We start from the raw sequence: 18,123 nt of genomic DNA, 5'->3' as shown, positions 1-18,123 counted from the left end.
GTTTTCCAACCAACTAGATGAGGTGGTTTGACGACAAAAGAGGGTGTCATATGTAAAGGAGATACTATGTTAGTTTAGCCCGTTTATTTAAAGATATACTGATTCTATTATGAAAAATATTTGATTTTACATTCAAGTTTTAAAGTTTCCTTTCACTTGAATCTACCTTTTTTCCTTCGTACACAATGCCTTACGTACCTAGCTAGTACAACGTAAATAAACAACAAATATCTATAATCTTAGTAATAACAAATAGGGTACTGTTGGGATAAGAAAGGGAGGTAATTATAAATGAAAGCGTGACTTCCAATTATTCACTTCATTCTGTGAATCAATAATAATGGTATTTACTGCTATGAGGCATAGTTTCAGTACACAGCAGTTAAAAAATCTTACAAAACCATACCCATAACAAGGTACTGCTATTGAGTGCTCTAAATACACTAATTAGGAAATGATATAGAAAGTTTTAGGACTTATTATAAACACACTTTTCTTTATAAAAAAAACTTTATTCTTTTTTATTCCTTAACCAGTATTTTAAAGACACTTGCTATGGCCTTTTCGTTCATTTCATATAAAGTTCCCTATATATTTAGCAACTTCAGAAGTTCTCTGATTATTTATATATGGTCCCTACATTTGTTGGTTTTCTATGTTCCTAATACAAAGCGAGGTAAGTGTTTTCCCTTTGACACCTTAGCAAGCTAAGCAGCAGGAGTAGGAAGAGCAGGAGCAACACCACCAGTGGTTGGCCTGATTAGAGAAAAAAAAACAAATTTCATTACCATATATTAATTAGTGACATGATATAAACCAAACTGAACCTATTTATCATAACCAGATAGCAAATAGTGCAAACTTACAGCCCCACAAAAACTTTGAATGAATCGTATATTCCCCATTGTGCTCCTGTGAGAGTTCCAACCATAAGAATGCGAAGAGGTAGACCACTTGTAAACATACCCCATAATCCAAGCTTCTTTACAGCCTGCATTTGGAAAAAAAATTCAGTTCTGCAGGATCATACGCTCTTTCCAATAAACCTATATGATATGACACCTTATATGTACGATTCTTTTTCTTTTTTCCTATTTTATTTTTTTTCCCATTGGACAGGTTGGTCACATAATGTTTCAAATGTAGTTATGCAGAAAAAATACCAAAGAAGAGCGTTAAAAATATATCAAATCTGGCACTTACATCACCAACGGTTGCCCCTTTGGAATTATTAAGGAAAGAGACTATGTTATCAGCGGGATGAGAGACAACGGCACACAATATACCAGCCATGTATCCACCGACAATGCTCACACCTAGTTGCAGGGAATTGCTGCATTCATATTTTGGTTTGGGGATGGCATGCTTGTAGATCATCTCAACTATGTTCTCATAAGAAGCAAACTTCATCATTGTATCTGCAAGAACGAAAATTATTTACTTTATAAGTAATGGTTTAGGTAATAATGTTCATCTAAAATCATCAATAAATGACAACTGATTAGCAATTTTCCGAAGGAAAATTTATAGAGGAACACACAAAAGGAATCACTAATACGATTTTGTACAATGACAAGTTGGCAGAAAACCTGCAAAAGGAAAAGTCACAACACATACACGCTTACTAGCTTTCTTGACTAGCTTTCAGATGAGTCCCTTATCTGGACTACAAAAATTTCACTTGTTGACGTATTCTTTTATTACCTATATACGACACTGACAATAAATCCTTCCGAATTTTAACAAGACAGTAAGAAAGCAAAATACCAATCAACTAGTATTTTCCAGAAAAATCAGTATATTAGCTAAATTTAGTTGTCAAATTGGGACTCAAATTGCAACATATACAAACAACAGGAAACAAACAAAAACAAAGAGACATTTTAATTTTTGAACTTATCTGTAAAAGCAGAAAATTAAATGACATGAGCAGGCAATTACACAAAAGAGGTACTTTATGTCCAAACTGAGAAGTATAAAATGGGGAACTTACATGGAACCTGTCTTCCCCATAGAGGCAGCATTCCCTTGTACAGACTGAAATCAAAGGACATTTTATTAAATACTTATCCTATTAACAGTAACTATCATGAGTAAAATGTACACTTCATAGTACCGGATTCAGTGTAGTTGACTTTTCCACACCTTCATGCAGTCGGCTCATTGTAACCATTGGATGTTGATCAGATTACTCAAATCTCATATGTGTGTCCGATTTAGAGAGATAAATTATGATCTGTTTCATCTTGTTTTGAGTTGCCGACTATGAATGCATGGAAAAGTAATTGCAAGGAATCCAGAACCTCAGTTTCACTCAAACTTCTTACCAAAACAATGGGAAGATTGAAGTTAACAACATTTATAAAATCATAAGCATACCCTGAGACTCCTTCAGTTCTGACCAATTTTGGAAGTCCATCAGCAAGGCCTCTAGCAAAGCCAGGCTGAGTTTGAACTCTGATCTTCACAGCCTCAAATGGGCAAAGAGCAACATCTGCAATCAACTCAGAAGATGCTGCACCGGCTAGGTAAATCAATGTCTTGTACTTGGTTGCATACTCTGGACCAGCTATGTCAGAATAGTACTTCTTGAAGTACTCATAGAATCCATATTTGAAGGCACCCTGGGCGCTGTAACCAACAAGGGTAGGTGCCCATCCGCGGAAAAAGCTCCTCAGTCCTTGCTCCTTAAACATGACTCCAAATCCTGTGCTGGTGTTCTTGTACTTGACAGGGTCAATCTGAAAATGATAACTAACTCAATGTTAACAGAAACCAAAAGCACCAAATCACATCAAAGATTACCATTACCTTTATGTAAAAAAAATATATGAATGCAATGTTATAAAGACTAATTGGTCATACACATGATTTTAAACTGTGGCTATAATCGTGGTTGCTGAAATTCATATATAGCTATAACAGTGGCAATACAATTGTGGATACATAAAAACTAGTTAGCTTTGTTTCCGTTTCCTTTCTCTTCTTTCACTTGACTACAAACTTGTCACCTTATTTCTTGGTGTCAAAAGTGTGTATATGAAACAACAAAAAAACAGTTTTAAACTTATTTCATTGTACTGTACACAAATATTTAGAAAGTGATATTTTTTAATTAAAATAATAAAAAAATACTTTCTCAACTTTCAATATTTTTGTTTTTATTCTTATTTCTAATTACAGGACATGTCACTTTATTTATGTGATTCCATAGAAAATACAAACGCAACAACATTGTGGTGACATTTTCATAATTAGAAATCAAAACAGAGAATGAAAATAATTATTAAAACTCTGAAATCGAAGGCTGTCTGACGTGGTTATGGGCCTCCCTTCCCTTGTGTGGATTTAATCAAAGTGTAACACATAATTAAATAATAAAAATACTTAAGTATATTTATTTATTGAAAATATAGATGACGTCATGAAAGCTTAAATCAGTATTACAATGTTATCCTATTACAAATCCTATCACATATCTTAGTTCAATACATCATTGTTTAGAATCATATAGTAAGGTGTAGGTGAGTTCAGGAGAATCATACATAATAAAAATCTTAATACTATCAAATACATTTTATGTTTAGAAAGCAAGCATAAAAGCACTAAACACAGAAACACCAAGTATCAAAACAATACTCACATGCTTATATTTTAAATATTCCGGTGAGTCCCAATTAATCACAAAGGAAGACCTCTTTTCTTTATCTTTAGAACTTCTATAACTAGTTATTTTAACAGTTATGACATCTCCATGACTTATAATGAATCATAATATACAACAATTTTACCTAGTTAAACAAAAAGAACTTAAAAATGGAGAGAACTAAACCTGTACTACCAGATGGCCGTAAGGCCGACTAGACCGGATAGACGACAAAACCGACTAGACGACAACAGGCGAAGCTAAACGCGTAATTAAGCATAAACAACCCAACTTAAATGGTAAGCACGGTTAAGACTCAATTGGGCATTCGTTTGGACCCTAAAGCAGGCCCACAGCGGCCATAGCCCACCTAGAGCAGTATAAATAGCAGAAGAGGCACATCACCCAAGGTAACTATTCACTCCCCACTCTTCTGGTACTTAGCTCTCGGTCTGACTTGATCGTCGGAGTGTCTTCGCAGGTACTCCCCCCATCGTGTCCAAGCTGAAGATCCAGTCGGAAGAAGACCAACCGGAAGACCGACAAGACGAGAAGAACGACACGACATCATCAGAAGAAGTGTTCTGCAGGGTCAGATCTTGTAGGAACATTTTGGCGCCCACCGTGGGGCCGAGAACACTAACCCCACGAATTATCCGCATGGTGACTACGAGGAACATGACGGGTAACGATAGGAATGCACAAGAAGAAACCAGCCGTCCGGACCCTATGACGTTAATCTTGAAGATGCAACAGGAAATGGAAGCTTTGAGGAAGGAGAATGCTCAGATGAAAGAAAAGCTTGCTAAGAAGCCGGAAATACCGGAAGCTATGGATAATATCCCCTCAAGAGATCATGCGAACACGGATACACATGAGGCCGGGAGCTCGTATCAAGAAAACGTAAGGCCGACCTCAAATAATGTGCTAAACACGGCGCCTAGAAGAAGTCCCTTCACTGAAACCATCCTTGAAGTCCCCTTGTCGGGAACCTGGAACAACCCCACGTTGGACAAGTATGATGGGTCCACGGATCCGGATGAGCATGTAAATGCGTACCTGACACAGGTCGGCTTGCATAGGCGGAAGACGCGTTGTGGTGCCGAATATTCCCCACCTCACTTAAGGGGGCAGCCTTGAGCTGGTTTACTCGACTGCCAGCTCAATCCATAGATTGCTTCGACACACTTGCGGCTAAGTTTGGAGCACAGTTCACTACCAGCCGACCACACCACCTCACCTCGATCGCCTTAGTGAATATTCGGCAAGAGAAGTCGGAGACCTTGAGGGCCTTCATGAACAGATTCAGCAAAACAGCGTTAGACATACGAAACCTAAGTCCCGAAGTGGCGATGCACCACATGGTGACTGCGCTGAAGCCGGGACCATTCTCGGACAGTTTATGCATGCAACCGGCCGCAACATTGGATGAGTTGCGCCAAAGAGCCACCAAATACATGCAGCTGGAGGAATTGAAAGAGTTTCGGAGTAGAGCTCAGGCGCCCGACGAACCTGAGAGGAGGAGAGACAGAAGCAGGCCAACACATTTTGGGAAGCCCAGAGACTTACCCAGGGGACCACGTTTCAACCGTTACACCCCCTTGACTGCCGAAAGGTCAAAGGTCTTAGAGGAAGCTCTCAATGCAGATCTCCTGAAGGCACCAAGCAGGACTCCTACTCCGTTGAGTGCCGACCAAACCAAGCATTGTCGATACCACCGCAATTTTGGGCACACAACAGAAGATTGTTGGGCACTGAAGGATAAAATTGAAGAGCTCATCCAAGCTGGTCATCTGCGACGCTTTGTCCAGACAAGCCGAGAGGAGAGGAAAAACGAAGTTGATCTGGAAAAGAGAGAAGGGCGTAGGGACACGCAGGCAAACGAGCAGAGAGGCCGAAGAGGCCGGGACGGCCGAGAAGGACGAGGAGCAAGAGATCATCGAAGAACCATGCCGGTACGGGGAGTCATAAACACAATCGCCGAAGGTTTCGCGGGAGGAGGAACTACATCATCCTCCCGAAAAAGACACCTCCGGGCGGTCAGTTCGGTGTACTCCATCAGCAGAAGCAACAGGAGAAGCCTGCCTCCCATGCTTTTCACGGATTCGGACTTCAGAAACATAAACCCGAAGCACGATGACCCTATGGTAGTCACCATCGAGGTAGCCAACTTTGTCATCATGAAAACTCTGATAGATCAAGGGAGCTCTGTGGATATCTTGTATTGGAAGACCTTCCGAAAGATGGGCATATCTGACGACGACATTGTCCAGTATGATGAACAAATCATTGGCTTCGCGGGGCAGAGAGTCAACACCAGAGGATACATTGACCTGGACACCAAATTTGGAGAAGGAAATCGAGACTGTCGGACGATCAAAATCAGATACCTGCTTGTCGACGCCGAAACTTCTTACAATATTTTGATCGGGCGATCCTCTCTCAACAAATTGGGAGTTATAGTCTCGACACCTCACCTGGCCATGAAGTTCCCGGCCGACAACCCGAGTAGGGGCCGAGAGGTGGTCACTCTCCATGCCGACCAAAAAACTGCTAGAGAATGTTACGCGGCAAGTTTGAAGATTCTGCCACCGCGAACACCCACCCGGAGGGCCGAGGTTCATCATATATCCTTGAGTGATGACTTGGATCCAAGACCTAATGACGAACCCCAAGTGGAACCCAAGGAAGAGGTGGTGCCATGCCGAGTGGGCCGAGCAGGTCAGAATACTCGTGAGGGAAAGAACATTATCACAGCTGTCCTATACAAAAACATAGACTTGTTCGCATGGTCGGCAGCCGACATGCCGGGAATAGATCCTCGCATAATCTCGCACAAACTATCAGTCTGTAAGGAGGCTAGGCCGGTAGCCCAGAAGAAGAGAAAGTTCGTGGGAGAAAAAGGACGGATAGTCGAAGAGGAAACCAGGAAACTACTGGATGCTAGGTTTATCCGAGAAGTGCATTACACCACGTGGTTGGCAAACATCGTCCTGGTGCAGAAGAACAATGGAAAGTGGCGAATGTGTACTGATTACACCCATCTTAATAGGGCATGTCCAAAAGATGCATATCCATTGCCAAGCATTGACCGGCTGGTAGATGGCGCAGCCGGTCACAAAGTGTTAAGTTTTCTTGATGCATACTCTGGGTACAACCAAATACGCATGAATCCGGCAGACCGAGAGAAGACAGCCTTCATTACCGACAAAGCCAATTTTTGCTATGAGGTCATGCCTTTCGGCCTCAAGAATGCTGGAGCCACCTATCAGAGGCTCATGGACCAGATGTTCCAAGATCAGATAGGAAGGACCATGGAAGTATATGTTGACGACATAATTGTAAAATCCGATAACGTGGAACAACACGCCAACGACTTGGCCGAGGTCTTCCAGCAGATAAGAAAGTATAACATGCGCCTTAACCTAGAGAAATGCGTATTTGGAGTCGAAGGAGGCAAGTTCCTAGGCTTTATGCTGACAAGCCGAGGAATCGAGGCGAATCCGGACAAGTGTCGGGCCTTGGAAACCATGAGAAGCCCGGAAAACCTGAAAGAAGTTCAGCGGCTGGTGGGAAGACTGACGTCCTTGTCCAGATTTATGCCTAGATTAGCGGATAAGATCAGACCAATCTTGAGGCTCACGAAGAAAGCAGAGAAGTTCACATGGAGTGAAGGTTGCGAAGAAGCTTTTCAAACGGTAAAAAAGGCGTTGGCCGAACCGCCTATTCTAAGCAAACTCGTCCATGGGATCCCTCTACTGGTCTACCTGGCCGTGTCGCCGGAAGCCGTAAGTGCCGCCATAGTACAAGGCACGACAGAACAAAAACCAGTCTACTTCATTAGCCGGGTACTACAGGATGCGGAAACCCGGTATCAAATGATCGAGAAGGTAGCTCTAGCCCTCGTCCATGCCTCCAGAAGGCTACGACAATATTTCCAAAGTCACGAGGTTATAGTGCGAACCGACTTCCCCATCAATAAGATTTTGCAAAAACCCGAGTTGGCCGGAAGAATGATTGGCTGGTCAGTCGAGTTGTCCGAATTCAGCATTAAATACGAACCACAAGGACCTATCAAGTCCCAATGCTTGGCAGACTTCACTTCAGAGTTACAGCAATGCCAAGAACCTGAAACCATATGGGTCTTGCATGTCGATGGCTCCTCAAGTAAGAAGGGTGGGGGGGCCGGAATTGTTCTGGAAGGGCCAAAAAATATACAGATTGAGCAATCTTTGCGTTTTGGTTTCCCTACTTCGAACAATCAAGCAGAATATGAAGCGCTCATAGCCGGACTGTTGCTGGCAAAAGATGTGGGAGCTCAGAAGGTGGAATGTCATACGGACTCACAACTCATGGTCGAGCATGTCAATGGGAACTACCAAATCAAAGATCCTCTGCTCCTGAAATACTACCACAGAGTGGTTAACATCATCAGTCAGTTTCAAAACGTCAAGATAAATCATGTGAAACGACAAGAAAACCTGAGGGCCGACACCCTGTCCAAACTGGCAACCGCTAGGACGAAAGGCCGACACGCCTCTGTCATTCAGCAGATCTTATCGGCTCCGTCGGTCCCCATCGGGGAATGCATGGTCACCGAAAAAGGAGAAGACGACTGGGTGTCCAACATGAAGAAAGCTGTCAAGGACCGTGAAGAAGGGAAGGACGGCCATGACTTACACCTATCCAGGAAAGCGTCACGATTTGTTATAATAGGAGAAGACTTGTACAAGCGAGGATTCTCAACCCCTTTACTCAAATGTGTGTCGAAAGTAGAAGCCGAATATATTCTGCAAGAATTACACCAAGGGGCGTGCGGGTTACATTCTGGGGCCCGAACAATGGCGACGAGAGTCCTGAGGGCCGGTTACTATTGGCCTACGCTAAGAACAGATTGCACCAACTTTGTGAAAAAATGTGTAAGTTGTCAAGAGCATGGTCCGCTAATCCACCCACACCCTCACAACCTGCAAAGCATCAATTCTCCCTGGCCTTTTGCCCTGTGGGGGATGGACATAATAGGTCCCTTCCCCCAGGCAACCGGGCAAAGGAAGTTTCTACTGGTCGCAGTGGATTACTTTACAAAGTGGATTAAGGCGGAACCCCTTGCAAACATCACAGCTAGGCAAGTCCAGAACTTTGTATGGAAAGACATCATCTGCAGGTTCGGAATCCCGCACACCATCATCACGGACAATGGGAGACAATTTACTGATCGCAAGTTGGCCGAATTCTATGAAAGCCTGGGCGTCCAGCACAAGACAAGTTCAGTGGAGCACCCGCAAACCAATGGCCAAGCCGAATCTGCCAACAAAGTCATCCTGAACGAACTAAAGAAAAGACTTGGCAGTGCCAAAGGTAAATGGGTAGAGGAGCTCGTAGAAGTTCTCTGGGCATACCGGTGTACCCCCCACTCGGCAACTGGGGAAACCCCGTACAATCTCACCTACGGCACAAACGCCATGCTGCCGGTTGAGGTCGGAGAGCCGACAATCCGAAGAGAACTCCACAGTTTGAAGATGAATGAAGAGTGTCTAAGAGCGGAGTTGGATTTGCTCCAAGAAGCACGCGACAGGGCCAAGATAAGAGAACAAGCTTGCAAGCAGATGGCTGCGAGAAGATACAATTCAAAGACAAAACCAAGAGCCTTCCAAGAAGGAGACCTGGTCTGGAGAATGAAAGGGGAAGCTCGCAGGATCCCAGCAGAAGGAAAGTTCAATGCAAACTGGGAGGGTCCCTTCAAGGTCAGAGAAAATCTCCAGAACGGCGCATATCGCCTAGAACACTTGGATGGCAGGGAAGTTCCCAGGACGTGGAACGCGAGCCATTTGAAAATGTATTTCAGTTAACATGTATTATAGGTGTACTCTTTCCTACCTTCGATCTTTTTTCCCAGAGGGCTATCCCGAGGGTTTTTCATTGAAGAAGGTTTTAACGAGGCACCACAATCAATGAAATCATTTTTATCACTCAAAATCCTCTGGCAAATCATTAATACAAGAATCAATAAAAACCTCTCGGCCAAGGAAGAATTCACTCAAGTGAATCCCTGCCGAGAGTACAAGAAAAACATCTCGGCCAAGGAAGAATTCACCCAAGTGAATCCCTGCCGAGAGTACAATAAAAACCTCTCGGCCAAGGAAGAATTCACCCAAGCGAATCCCTGCCGAGAGTACAAGAAAAACCTCTCGGCCAAGGAAGAATTCACCCAAGTGAATCCCTGCCGAGAGTACAATAAAAACCTCCCGGCCAAGGAAGAATTCACCCAAGTGAATCCCTGCCGAGAGTACAAGAAAAACCTCTCGGCCAAGGAAGAATTCACCCAAGTGAATCCCTGCCGAGAGTACAATAAAAACCTCTCGGCCAAGGAAGAATTCACCCAAGCGAATCCCTGCCGAGAGTACAAGAAAAACCTCTCGACCAAGGAAGAATTCACCCAAGTGAATCCCTGCCGAGAGTACAATAAAAACCTCCCGGCCAAGGAAGAATTCACTCAAGTGAATCCCTGCCGAGAGTACAAGAAAAACCTCTCGGCCAAGGAAGAATTCACCCAAGTGAATCCCTGCCGAGAGTACAATAAAAACCTCTCGGCCAAGGAAGAATTCACCCCAGCGAATCCCTGCCGAGAGTACAAGAAAAACCTCTCGGCCAAGGAAGAATTCACCCAAGTGAATCCCTGCCGAGAGTACAATAAAAACCTCCCGGCCAAGGAAGAATTCACCCAAGTGAATCCCTGCCGAGAGTACAAGAAAAACCTCTCGGCCAAGGAAGAATTCACCCAAGTGAATCCCTGCCGAGAGTACAATAAAAACCTCTCGGCCAAGGAAGAATTCACCCAAGCGAATCCCTGCCGAGAGTACAAGAAAAACCTCTCGGCCAAGGAAGAATTCACCCAAGTGAATCCCTGCCGAGAGTACAATAAAAACCTCCCGGCCAAGGAAGAATTCACCCAAGTGAATCCCTGCCGAGAGCACAAGAAAAACCTCTCGGCCAAGGAAGAATTCACCCAAGTGAATCCCTGCCGAGAGTACAATAAAAACCTCTCGGCCAAGGAAGAATTCACCCAAGTGAATCCCTGCCGAGAGTACAAGAAAAACCTCTCGGCCAAGGAAGAATTCACCCAAGTGAATCCCTGCCGAGAGTACAATAAAAACCTCCCGGCCAAGGAAGAATTCACTCAAGTGAATCCCTGCCGAGAGTACAAGAAAAACCTCTCGGCCAAGGAAGAATTCACCCAAGTGAATCCCTGCCGACCGAGAGTGCAATAAAAACCTCTCGGCCAAGGAAGAATTCACCCAAGTGAATCCCTGCCGACCGAGAGTTCACGATAAACCTCTCGGCCAAGGAAGAATTCACTCAAGTGAATCCCTGCCGACCGAGAGTGCAATAAAAACCTCTCGGCCAAGGAAGAATTCACCCAAGTGAATCCCTGCCGACCGAGAGTACAATAAAAACCTCTCGGCCAAGGAAGAATTCACTCAAGTGAATCCCTGCCGACCGAGAGTGCAATAAAAATCTCTCGGCCAAGGAAGAATTCACTCAAGTGAATCCCTGCCGACCGAGAGTGCAATAAAAACCTCTCGGCCAAGAGAGTTCAAAAGAAAAACCTCTCGGCCAAGGAAGAATTCACCCAAGTGAATCCCTGCCGAGAGTACAATAAAAACCTCCCGGCCAAGGAAGAATTCACTCAAGTGAATCCCTGCCGAGAGTACAAGAAAAACCTCTCGGCCAAGGAAGAATTCACCCAAGTGAATCCCTGCCGACCGAGAGTGCAATAAAGACCTCTCGACCAAGAGGGTTCACGATAAACCTCTCGGCCAAGGAAGAATTCACTCAAGTGAATCCCTGCCGACCGAGAGTGCAATAAAAACCTCTCGGCCAAGGAAGAATTCACCCAAGTGAATCCCTGCCGACCGAGAGTGCAATAAAGACCTCTCGACCAAGAGGGTTCACGATAAACCTCTCGGCCAAGGAAGAATTCACTCAAGTGAATCCCTGCCGACCGAGAGTGCAATAAAAACCTCTCGGCCAAGGAAGAATTCACCCAAGTGAATCCCTGCCGACCGAGAGTACAATAAAAACCTCTCGGCCAAGGAAGAATTCACCCAAGTGAATCCCTGCCGACCGAGAGTACAATAAAGACCTCTCGACCAAGAGGGTTCACGATAAACCTCTCGGCCAAGGAAGAATTCACCCAAGTGAATCCCTGCCGACCGAGAGTGCAATGAAAACCTCTCGGCCAAGACAGTTCAAAAGAAAAACCTCTTGGCGAAGGAAGAATTCACTCAAGTGAATCCCTGCCGACCGAGAGTGCAATAAAAACCTCTCGGCCAAGGAAGAATTCACCCAAGTGAATCCCTGCCGAGAGTACAAGAAAAACCTCTCGGCCAAGAGAGTCTCAGAAAGTTCAAAAGAAAAACCTCTTGGCCAAGGAAGAATTCACTCAAGTGAATCCCTGCCGACCGAGAGTGCAATAAAAACCTCTCGGCCAAGAGAGTCTCAGAAAGTCAAACAAGTAACGTATACGAGAAGTGAGTGAAAGACGACATTCAAATTATGAAATTCTCATTCATGGTATTCAAAAGAAACCGGCTACGCCGTATCGAATACACAAAAGACGGGGTCACGACTTTACAAAAAATAACAATTAAACGCGACCCATGCATAGAGGAACAAACTAGCTATCGGGCTCTAGGTGTTCGACCTCTGAAGCTGTCGGGGGAGCTAGCACTTGAGGTGAGCTTGGGATTTGATCTAGCGGCATGAGTTGGCCTTCGTAGAAGTCCTTGTCAACATCAAATTTCCCTTCATCCAAGGGAACATTATAGAAAAAGGCTGCTTGCCGAAGGGCTTTCTTAAAGCCAAGTTCATGTTCCTCCATGACGCTATCTTCGGCCACCTCTAGTTCCTTCAGCAGCTTCTCTATCTTCTCTTCGGCTCGATGGTTGGTATGAGCCATGTCCAAGAGGCTTTCCTTTAAGCCCTTCACTTCGTTATCAGCCTTCTCGGCAACCTCTCTACCAGCCCTCTCGGCCAGTTCGGACTTCTCTTTCCACATCGCCACCTCAGTCTCTAGAGCTTCCTTCTGAGCCACAAGTGTAGCATTCTCGGTCAACTTTGTTTTCAAGCTGGCCGAGGACTCATTCAGCTTAGTTCGGAGTCCCTCCACCTCGGCTGCATTTTTGTCCCTCTTCATCAAATCGGACGCCATCCGTTTGCTGAGTACCAAGGTCCTAGAACACAATTCCATGAAGGCGTCATGAACTTGAGCAGGGCGTGCCGACAGATACGCATCTTGCTGGTAAGGATTCAGCATGATGCTCACCTTCTCGGCCACATTAAGATCGTGTCCAAGAAAGTCAGGCCCACTTGAACCCGGTCTCCCAGGCAATCGGCCCCTCTTAGGAGACCTTCCAGATGAAGAGCGCTCCCCATGGCGCCGAGAAGACTTGCCACGATCCTTGCCATGGTCTTCTTTTCGTTTCTTTGGGTTGGTCGGGCGGTCGACTTCGGCAGCTGGCACTATAGTAATGGGGATAGCAGCCTCGGCATTCGGTGCACCCGATCCTCCCAGCGTATCCCCCCTCGCGGCCATCTGTGCTTGCCGCTTCAGGCGAAGCTCTCGAAAATAATCTTTCTTTCCACCTGGCGGCACCAAACTTGCCATTATACCTGAAGGACGAAAGCAAAGTTAGTCATAGTAAAATGCACAAAAAGACGAGTAAAAACACATACCATCAACATCAACACATCTATCAGGGGACAAGTAGGCACGGACGAGGGACCGGGTTGGAATCTTGCGAGGAAGTTGGTCCAACACCGATAACACTTCCAAGTCGTCATCGGTCATCAGGGACCTCGGCCATAAATTGAAACGTGCCGGATCCTTCGTCCAATAAAAAGGAAACTTAGGTGTCTCACCATCAAAGAAAAACTGTCGTCCCCCCTCCTCAATGACAACCTTAAAGAAACCTGTTTTAAAGTTCTTATAAGATGTCGTATAAGGAGCGAAAAGGCTATTTTTTGTTTGGCCGACAAGGGATAACCAACATATTCGGTCACCCGGCCTTGTGCCAAAGAAATGCAGAAAAGACCTAGCTGTCGGCCTAAGACTCAACACATCGCAAAGCAACCGAAAGGCCTGGAGTGCTGCCTAGCTATTCGGGTGCAGTTGCGTGGGGGCTACATTTAAAACACGCAGCACCTCCATGGAAAAACTATCAAGGGGAAAGCGGATATGCATATCCGAAAACAAACAAGAATAGAAATAAAAAAAAGTCCTTTCGCCCTTCCCCCCTTCCCAAACAAACAGTCTCAAACTCTCGACACCTACGAAGAGCGAAAGCACCACTAGGCACACCATCTAACACAATATCTACGCTATCTACAAAATCCTGAAGCAACGAAACTTTGGTAAAGACAGAAAAGAACTCACGAACGCTACTATGTACCCATTTATACTCGGCCTCTCGGGTTTCCTCCCCTGCGTACCCACTCAATGACAACGACTCTGCGGGTTGTTCACTTTCCCGACTCAAAGGGCCGACAGCCCGAGAAGAGCCTTCGGCATTCTCGGCATCTATGACAGGGATATCATCAGCCAATGGCCTCTCCCTATCAGACCCCCTAGACACAGAAGGACATGAGGCAGCAGCCGAAAGAAGAGACATTGTTACCTCCAGGAAACTCTTCAACCAATACACAAGGAACGAAGGAATATCACTCGGTTGTCGGACTCTCGGAGCTAGTTCATGAATCACATGAAGAAATCGGAGCCCACTGCCACTCCTATTTATAGGTGAGAAAAACGAGAAGGCGAAGCGTCACAACGAATGCCCACCGTTGGATCCACATGCAATGAACGCGTGAGATCCTACCCAGCGGTCACATCCCACAGTACCACGTGCACGCGCCTCGAGTACAAGCCAATGTACTCAACCTCAACAAACTGAAGGCTCACGGCAATTCGACTCTACGTTACATTTTAGCCAACTCACTTGAGCCTGGGGGGCATATGTACTACCAGATGGCCGTAAGGCCGACTAGACCAGATAGACGACAAAACCGACTAGACGACAACAGGCGAAGCTAAACGCGTAATTAAGCATAAACAACCCAACTTAAATGGTAAGCACGGTTAAGACTCAATTGGGCCTTCGTTTGGACCCTAAAGCAGGCCCACAGCGGCCATAGCCCACCTAGAGCAGTATAAATAGCAGAAGAGGCACATCACCCAAGGTAACTATTCACTCCCCACTCTTCTGGTACTTAGCTCTCGGTCTAACTTGATCGTCGGAGTGTCTTCGCAGGTACTCCCCCCATCGTGTCCAAGCTGAAGATCCAGTCGGAAGAAGACCAACCGGAAGACCGACAAGACGAGAAGAACGACACGACATCATCAGAAGAAGTGTTCTGCAGGGTCAGATCTTGTAGGAACAAAACCCATTTTCATTTCCCGTGGCGTCAATTCAATTCGCTCCGGGCCCTCGTTAGAAAATTGTTCAACGAAAATTGAATATGCGAAAATTCAATGGCGTGGAAGGTATAAGGATGCATGTGAAGAGAGCTAGAGGAGACCTGTATGTTGCATTTGACAACGTCAAGAGGCGTGATGGCGGTATGCGTGAGGCCACAGCAGAGGGCTCCTCCGATGGTGCAAGCAGCGTAGTACGACGGTGAAAACATCTCTATGCTGCGTTTCTCACTCGGAGAACGAACCGCGAAGCTCGAAGCCTCCATCGTCTTCTTCTGCGGCGGTGACGGAGAGGAATAGAGAAAGCTCGGAATCAGAGAATGGCGCCCCAAAGCTTCAGAGTCTGAGGGAGCCATCAACTGCGAACAGTTTAACAACACTGCGTGTGTGTGATTTGTTGGAAGAGAGAAAGAAAATTTTGAAATGTGTTGTATTTGTTAGTTGTTCTGTTTACAACGATTATTTTTGGGTTTCACGGCTTTTATATACCGAACGTGAACACAACGAAACGTCGTCGCGCGAATTGTCAACTTCCTTTATAAAGAAGAGAGAAAGATTGACCAAGTTGACTTCCTTGATCCAGAAGAAACAAGTATTAATTATTTTGATGGTTGTTAAATTCTTTTTCTCTTCTTATCTTTTACCTCTTCAACTTTCTATAAACTTATTAATAGATTCTCATTCTCTTGTATAGTATCTTTTTTTTATAATAAAATAAAAATGCATTGATTTACGTACACCATACACTTTTCATGATTAATTAATTAAAAATAAGTGATCACTCAATCTGTTTTAATTAATGATTGATTTTAATTATTTAATGACTAACTTTTTTTATGATTATTTATGATTTTTTTATAGTGATTTATGTCTCAGTTCTTCTAAAATTAATTCAAATAATACACTTCATATAAACTAGATTTGAAAATATGGAACACTTCGGAAATGGAAAGTAAAAGAATAAGTGTTTATAAAATTTATTTTGAAATTAAATTGATTTTGAAATTAAATTGATTTTGTAATGAGGTAGAGTAATATTTAAAAACTTTTGCAAAAGTAAATTTACTGTAAAATTTAGTGTACATTTTTACCCATAGTAAACCTATTAAAGCTAGTTTAATTCAAAATGAGTTTTGATTCAACATGATTGAACCACAGTAGCACAGTATCTCACAAACGTTCGTTTAATATTAGCATAAAGCAATTTGTGAAGGACTTGACCACTTCTACATTACCAATTTTACGAAACGTGGCTGCAATTTCAAAACTATTATTGGTTAGGGAAAAAAAGTATTTTTGACATCATTCATTTAGAAAAAAAAAAACCGTGCTTTTAATGATAAGTTATTAAAGAAGGTATTTAATTAAAATAGAATTTTTATTATTTAATAAAAATAAATAAATAAATTCAACTTAATGTGAAAAAATTGATGATTGTGAACCAATCATGACTATTCCTGTAGGCCAAGAAAAAAGGAAGATGATCAAAGAGATTTCGGGTCAAAACTCTCAACTTTGGAGCAGGCATACTATTATTATTATTATTATTATTATTATTATTATTATTATTATTATTATTATTATTATTATTTGTGATTAAAATGTAATTAAAATATTATTATTTTAAGTTGTGATGTGGTTTTTTTTAATGTGAAATATCAGTACCCTTGAAAATATCAATGAAGACCCTTCCATTTTGGTTCCTCAACTTCTCAGACTTTTCTTCATTTTGACTATCACGTCCATATGCAAATTCAGAAACTCGTTCACTGGTATTGTTACAAACTCTTTCTTCGTTTTTTTTTTTTAAGAATATTTATCAGTTTCTCTGATTATTGATCTTCAGAGGAAGTGAAATTCTTTAATAAGATTTTATTTTCTTATTATGTTTTTCAGTCTACAATACTCAAACCTGAGCCAAAACATGATTACGAAAGCCAACTTCAATATTCTCTATCTAATGAATTCTTGGTTTATTTTATTTTGATTTAATTATATCTTTGGGTTTATTTTAACTTCATATGAAAAAGTGTTTTAGTTTTGATCCTTTCTTGTTAATTTTTGTTTTGCATGGATATTACTTTCTTTATTATTTTTTTGTCTCTACCCTTATTCATTAAATAAAATATGAGGCATCAATAAAAGTCATAAAACATATTACATCATGTGACATTCTTAAAAACTGAAATAAAAAAGTGATGTATTTGTAGGACAAACAGTACAAAAATATTTATAGGGACTAAAATTAAAAGTAACATATTTATAAAGGCTATAAAAAAAAGTCATATATAAGGATTTAAAAAATAGTTTGAGTGGTATAATTAAGATGCTATTTCAATATTTTATTATTAAAGTGAGAAGCATATAAATAAAATAGTTAGTTATTCAAGTTTTATTTTAATATAATCATCATTTTTTTAGATTTTTTTTTTCTCCTATGTCTTCTTTTTAAATTTTGAACCTTATTTTTCATCATACTGACTTTATTTTTGGACTCCTGATAGTGAGTAGAGTAAAATTGTTCTATCAGAATTTTGATTGGAGTAAGTTCAATTATGATTTTTTTTTCCTTTGAATTAGTTTTAAGTTTTCCTATTTATTTGGATAGACTTTCTCTGTTCATGGTACTTGAGATTTCAAGACGAGTCTTTGTTAGTTCAGAGTTCTAGTAATATGTTTGGATCATTGATTGGGACTTTGTGCACTACAAAAAATTCATTAAATGGAAACTAATTTTAGAGGCCAAAATAATTAGTCACTATATTTACTAAATTAGAGACTATTTTATAAACTAAAAAATTATTGGTATCTAAAGTAGTTTTTATTATTAATAAAAAATTATAAAGTAGTTTCTAAATTGGCATCTAACCATTAGCTACCAAGATTTTAGTTACTAACTACTTATGTTCTAAATTAGTCTCTATTAGTTTTATAAAGACTAATTTAGAATCTAAAATATTAGTAGCTAATTTAGATACCAATTTAAAAATTATTTTATAATTTT

General features: G+C 42.3%; 2 protein-coding genes across 2 annotated transcripts; both read right to left on the bottom strand.

Moving 5' to 3' along the window:
* Window positions 1–282: 282 nt before the first annotated feature.
* Window positions 283–15,576, bottom strand: LOC137837258 (mitochondrial phosphate carrier protein 3, mitochondrial-like). Its single transcript, XM_068646215.1, has 6 exons — window positions 15,224–15,576; window positions 2,380–2,741; window positions 1,994–2,037; window positions 1,204–1,418; window positions 867–991; window positions 283–756 (listed from the first exon to the last, which is right to left on the bottom strand). Exons 1-6 carry the CDS (start codon window positions 15,473–15,475, stop codon window positions 708–710), a joined length of 1,047 nt encoding a protein of 348 aa, XP_068502316.1. The 5' UTR covers window positions 15,476–15,576; the 3' UTR covers window positions 283–707.
* Window positions 11,163–15,194, bottom strand: LOC137837259 (uncharacterized). The gene is made up of 3 exons (XM_068646216.1): window positions 12,067–15,194; window positions 11,368–11,908; window positions 11,163–11,253 (listed from the first exon to the last, which is right to left on the bottom strand). The coding sequence occupies exon 1, from the start codon at window positions 13,311–13,313 to the stop codon at window positions 12,324–12,326; it is 990 nt and encodes a 329-aa protein (XP_068502317.1). The 5' UTR covers window positions 13,314–15,194; the 3' UTR covers window positions 11,163–11,253; window positions 11,368–11,908; window positions 12,067–12,323.
* Window positions 15,577–18,123: the final 2,547 nt, after the last annotated feature.

The sequence above is a fragment of the Phaseolus vulgaris genome, chromosome 4 (assembly GCF_000499845.2).
Source record: "Phaseolus vulgaris cultivar G19833 chromosome 4, P. vulgaris v2.0, whole genome shotgun sequence".
Lineage (NCBI taxonomy): Eukaryota > Viridiplantae > Streptophyta > Magnoliopsida > Fabales > Fabaceae > Phaseolus > Phaseolus vulgaris.
Note: the sequence above shows the minus strand (reverse complement) of the source record. Positions and strands in the feature narration are given on the sequence as shown.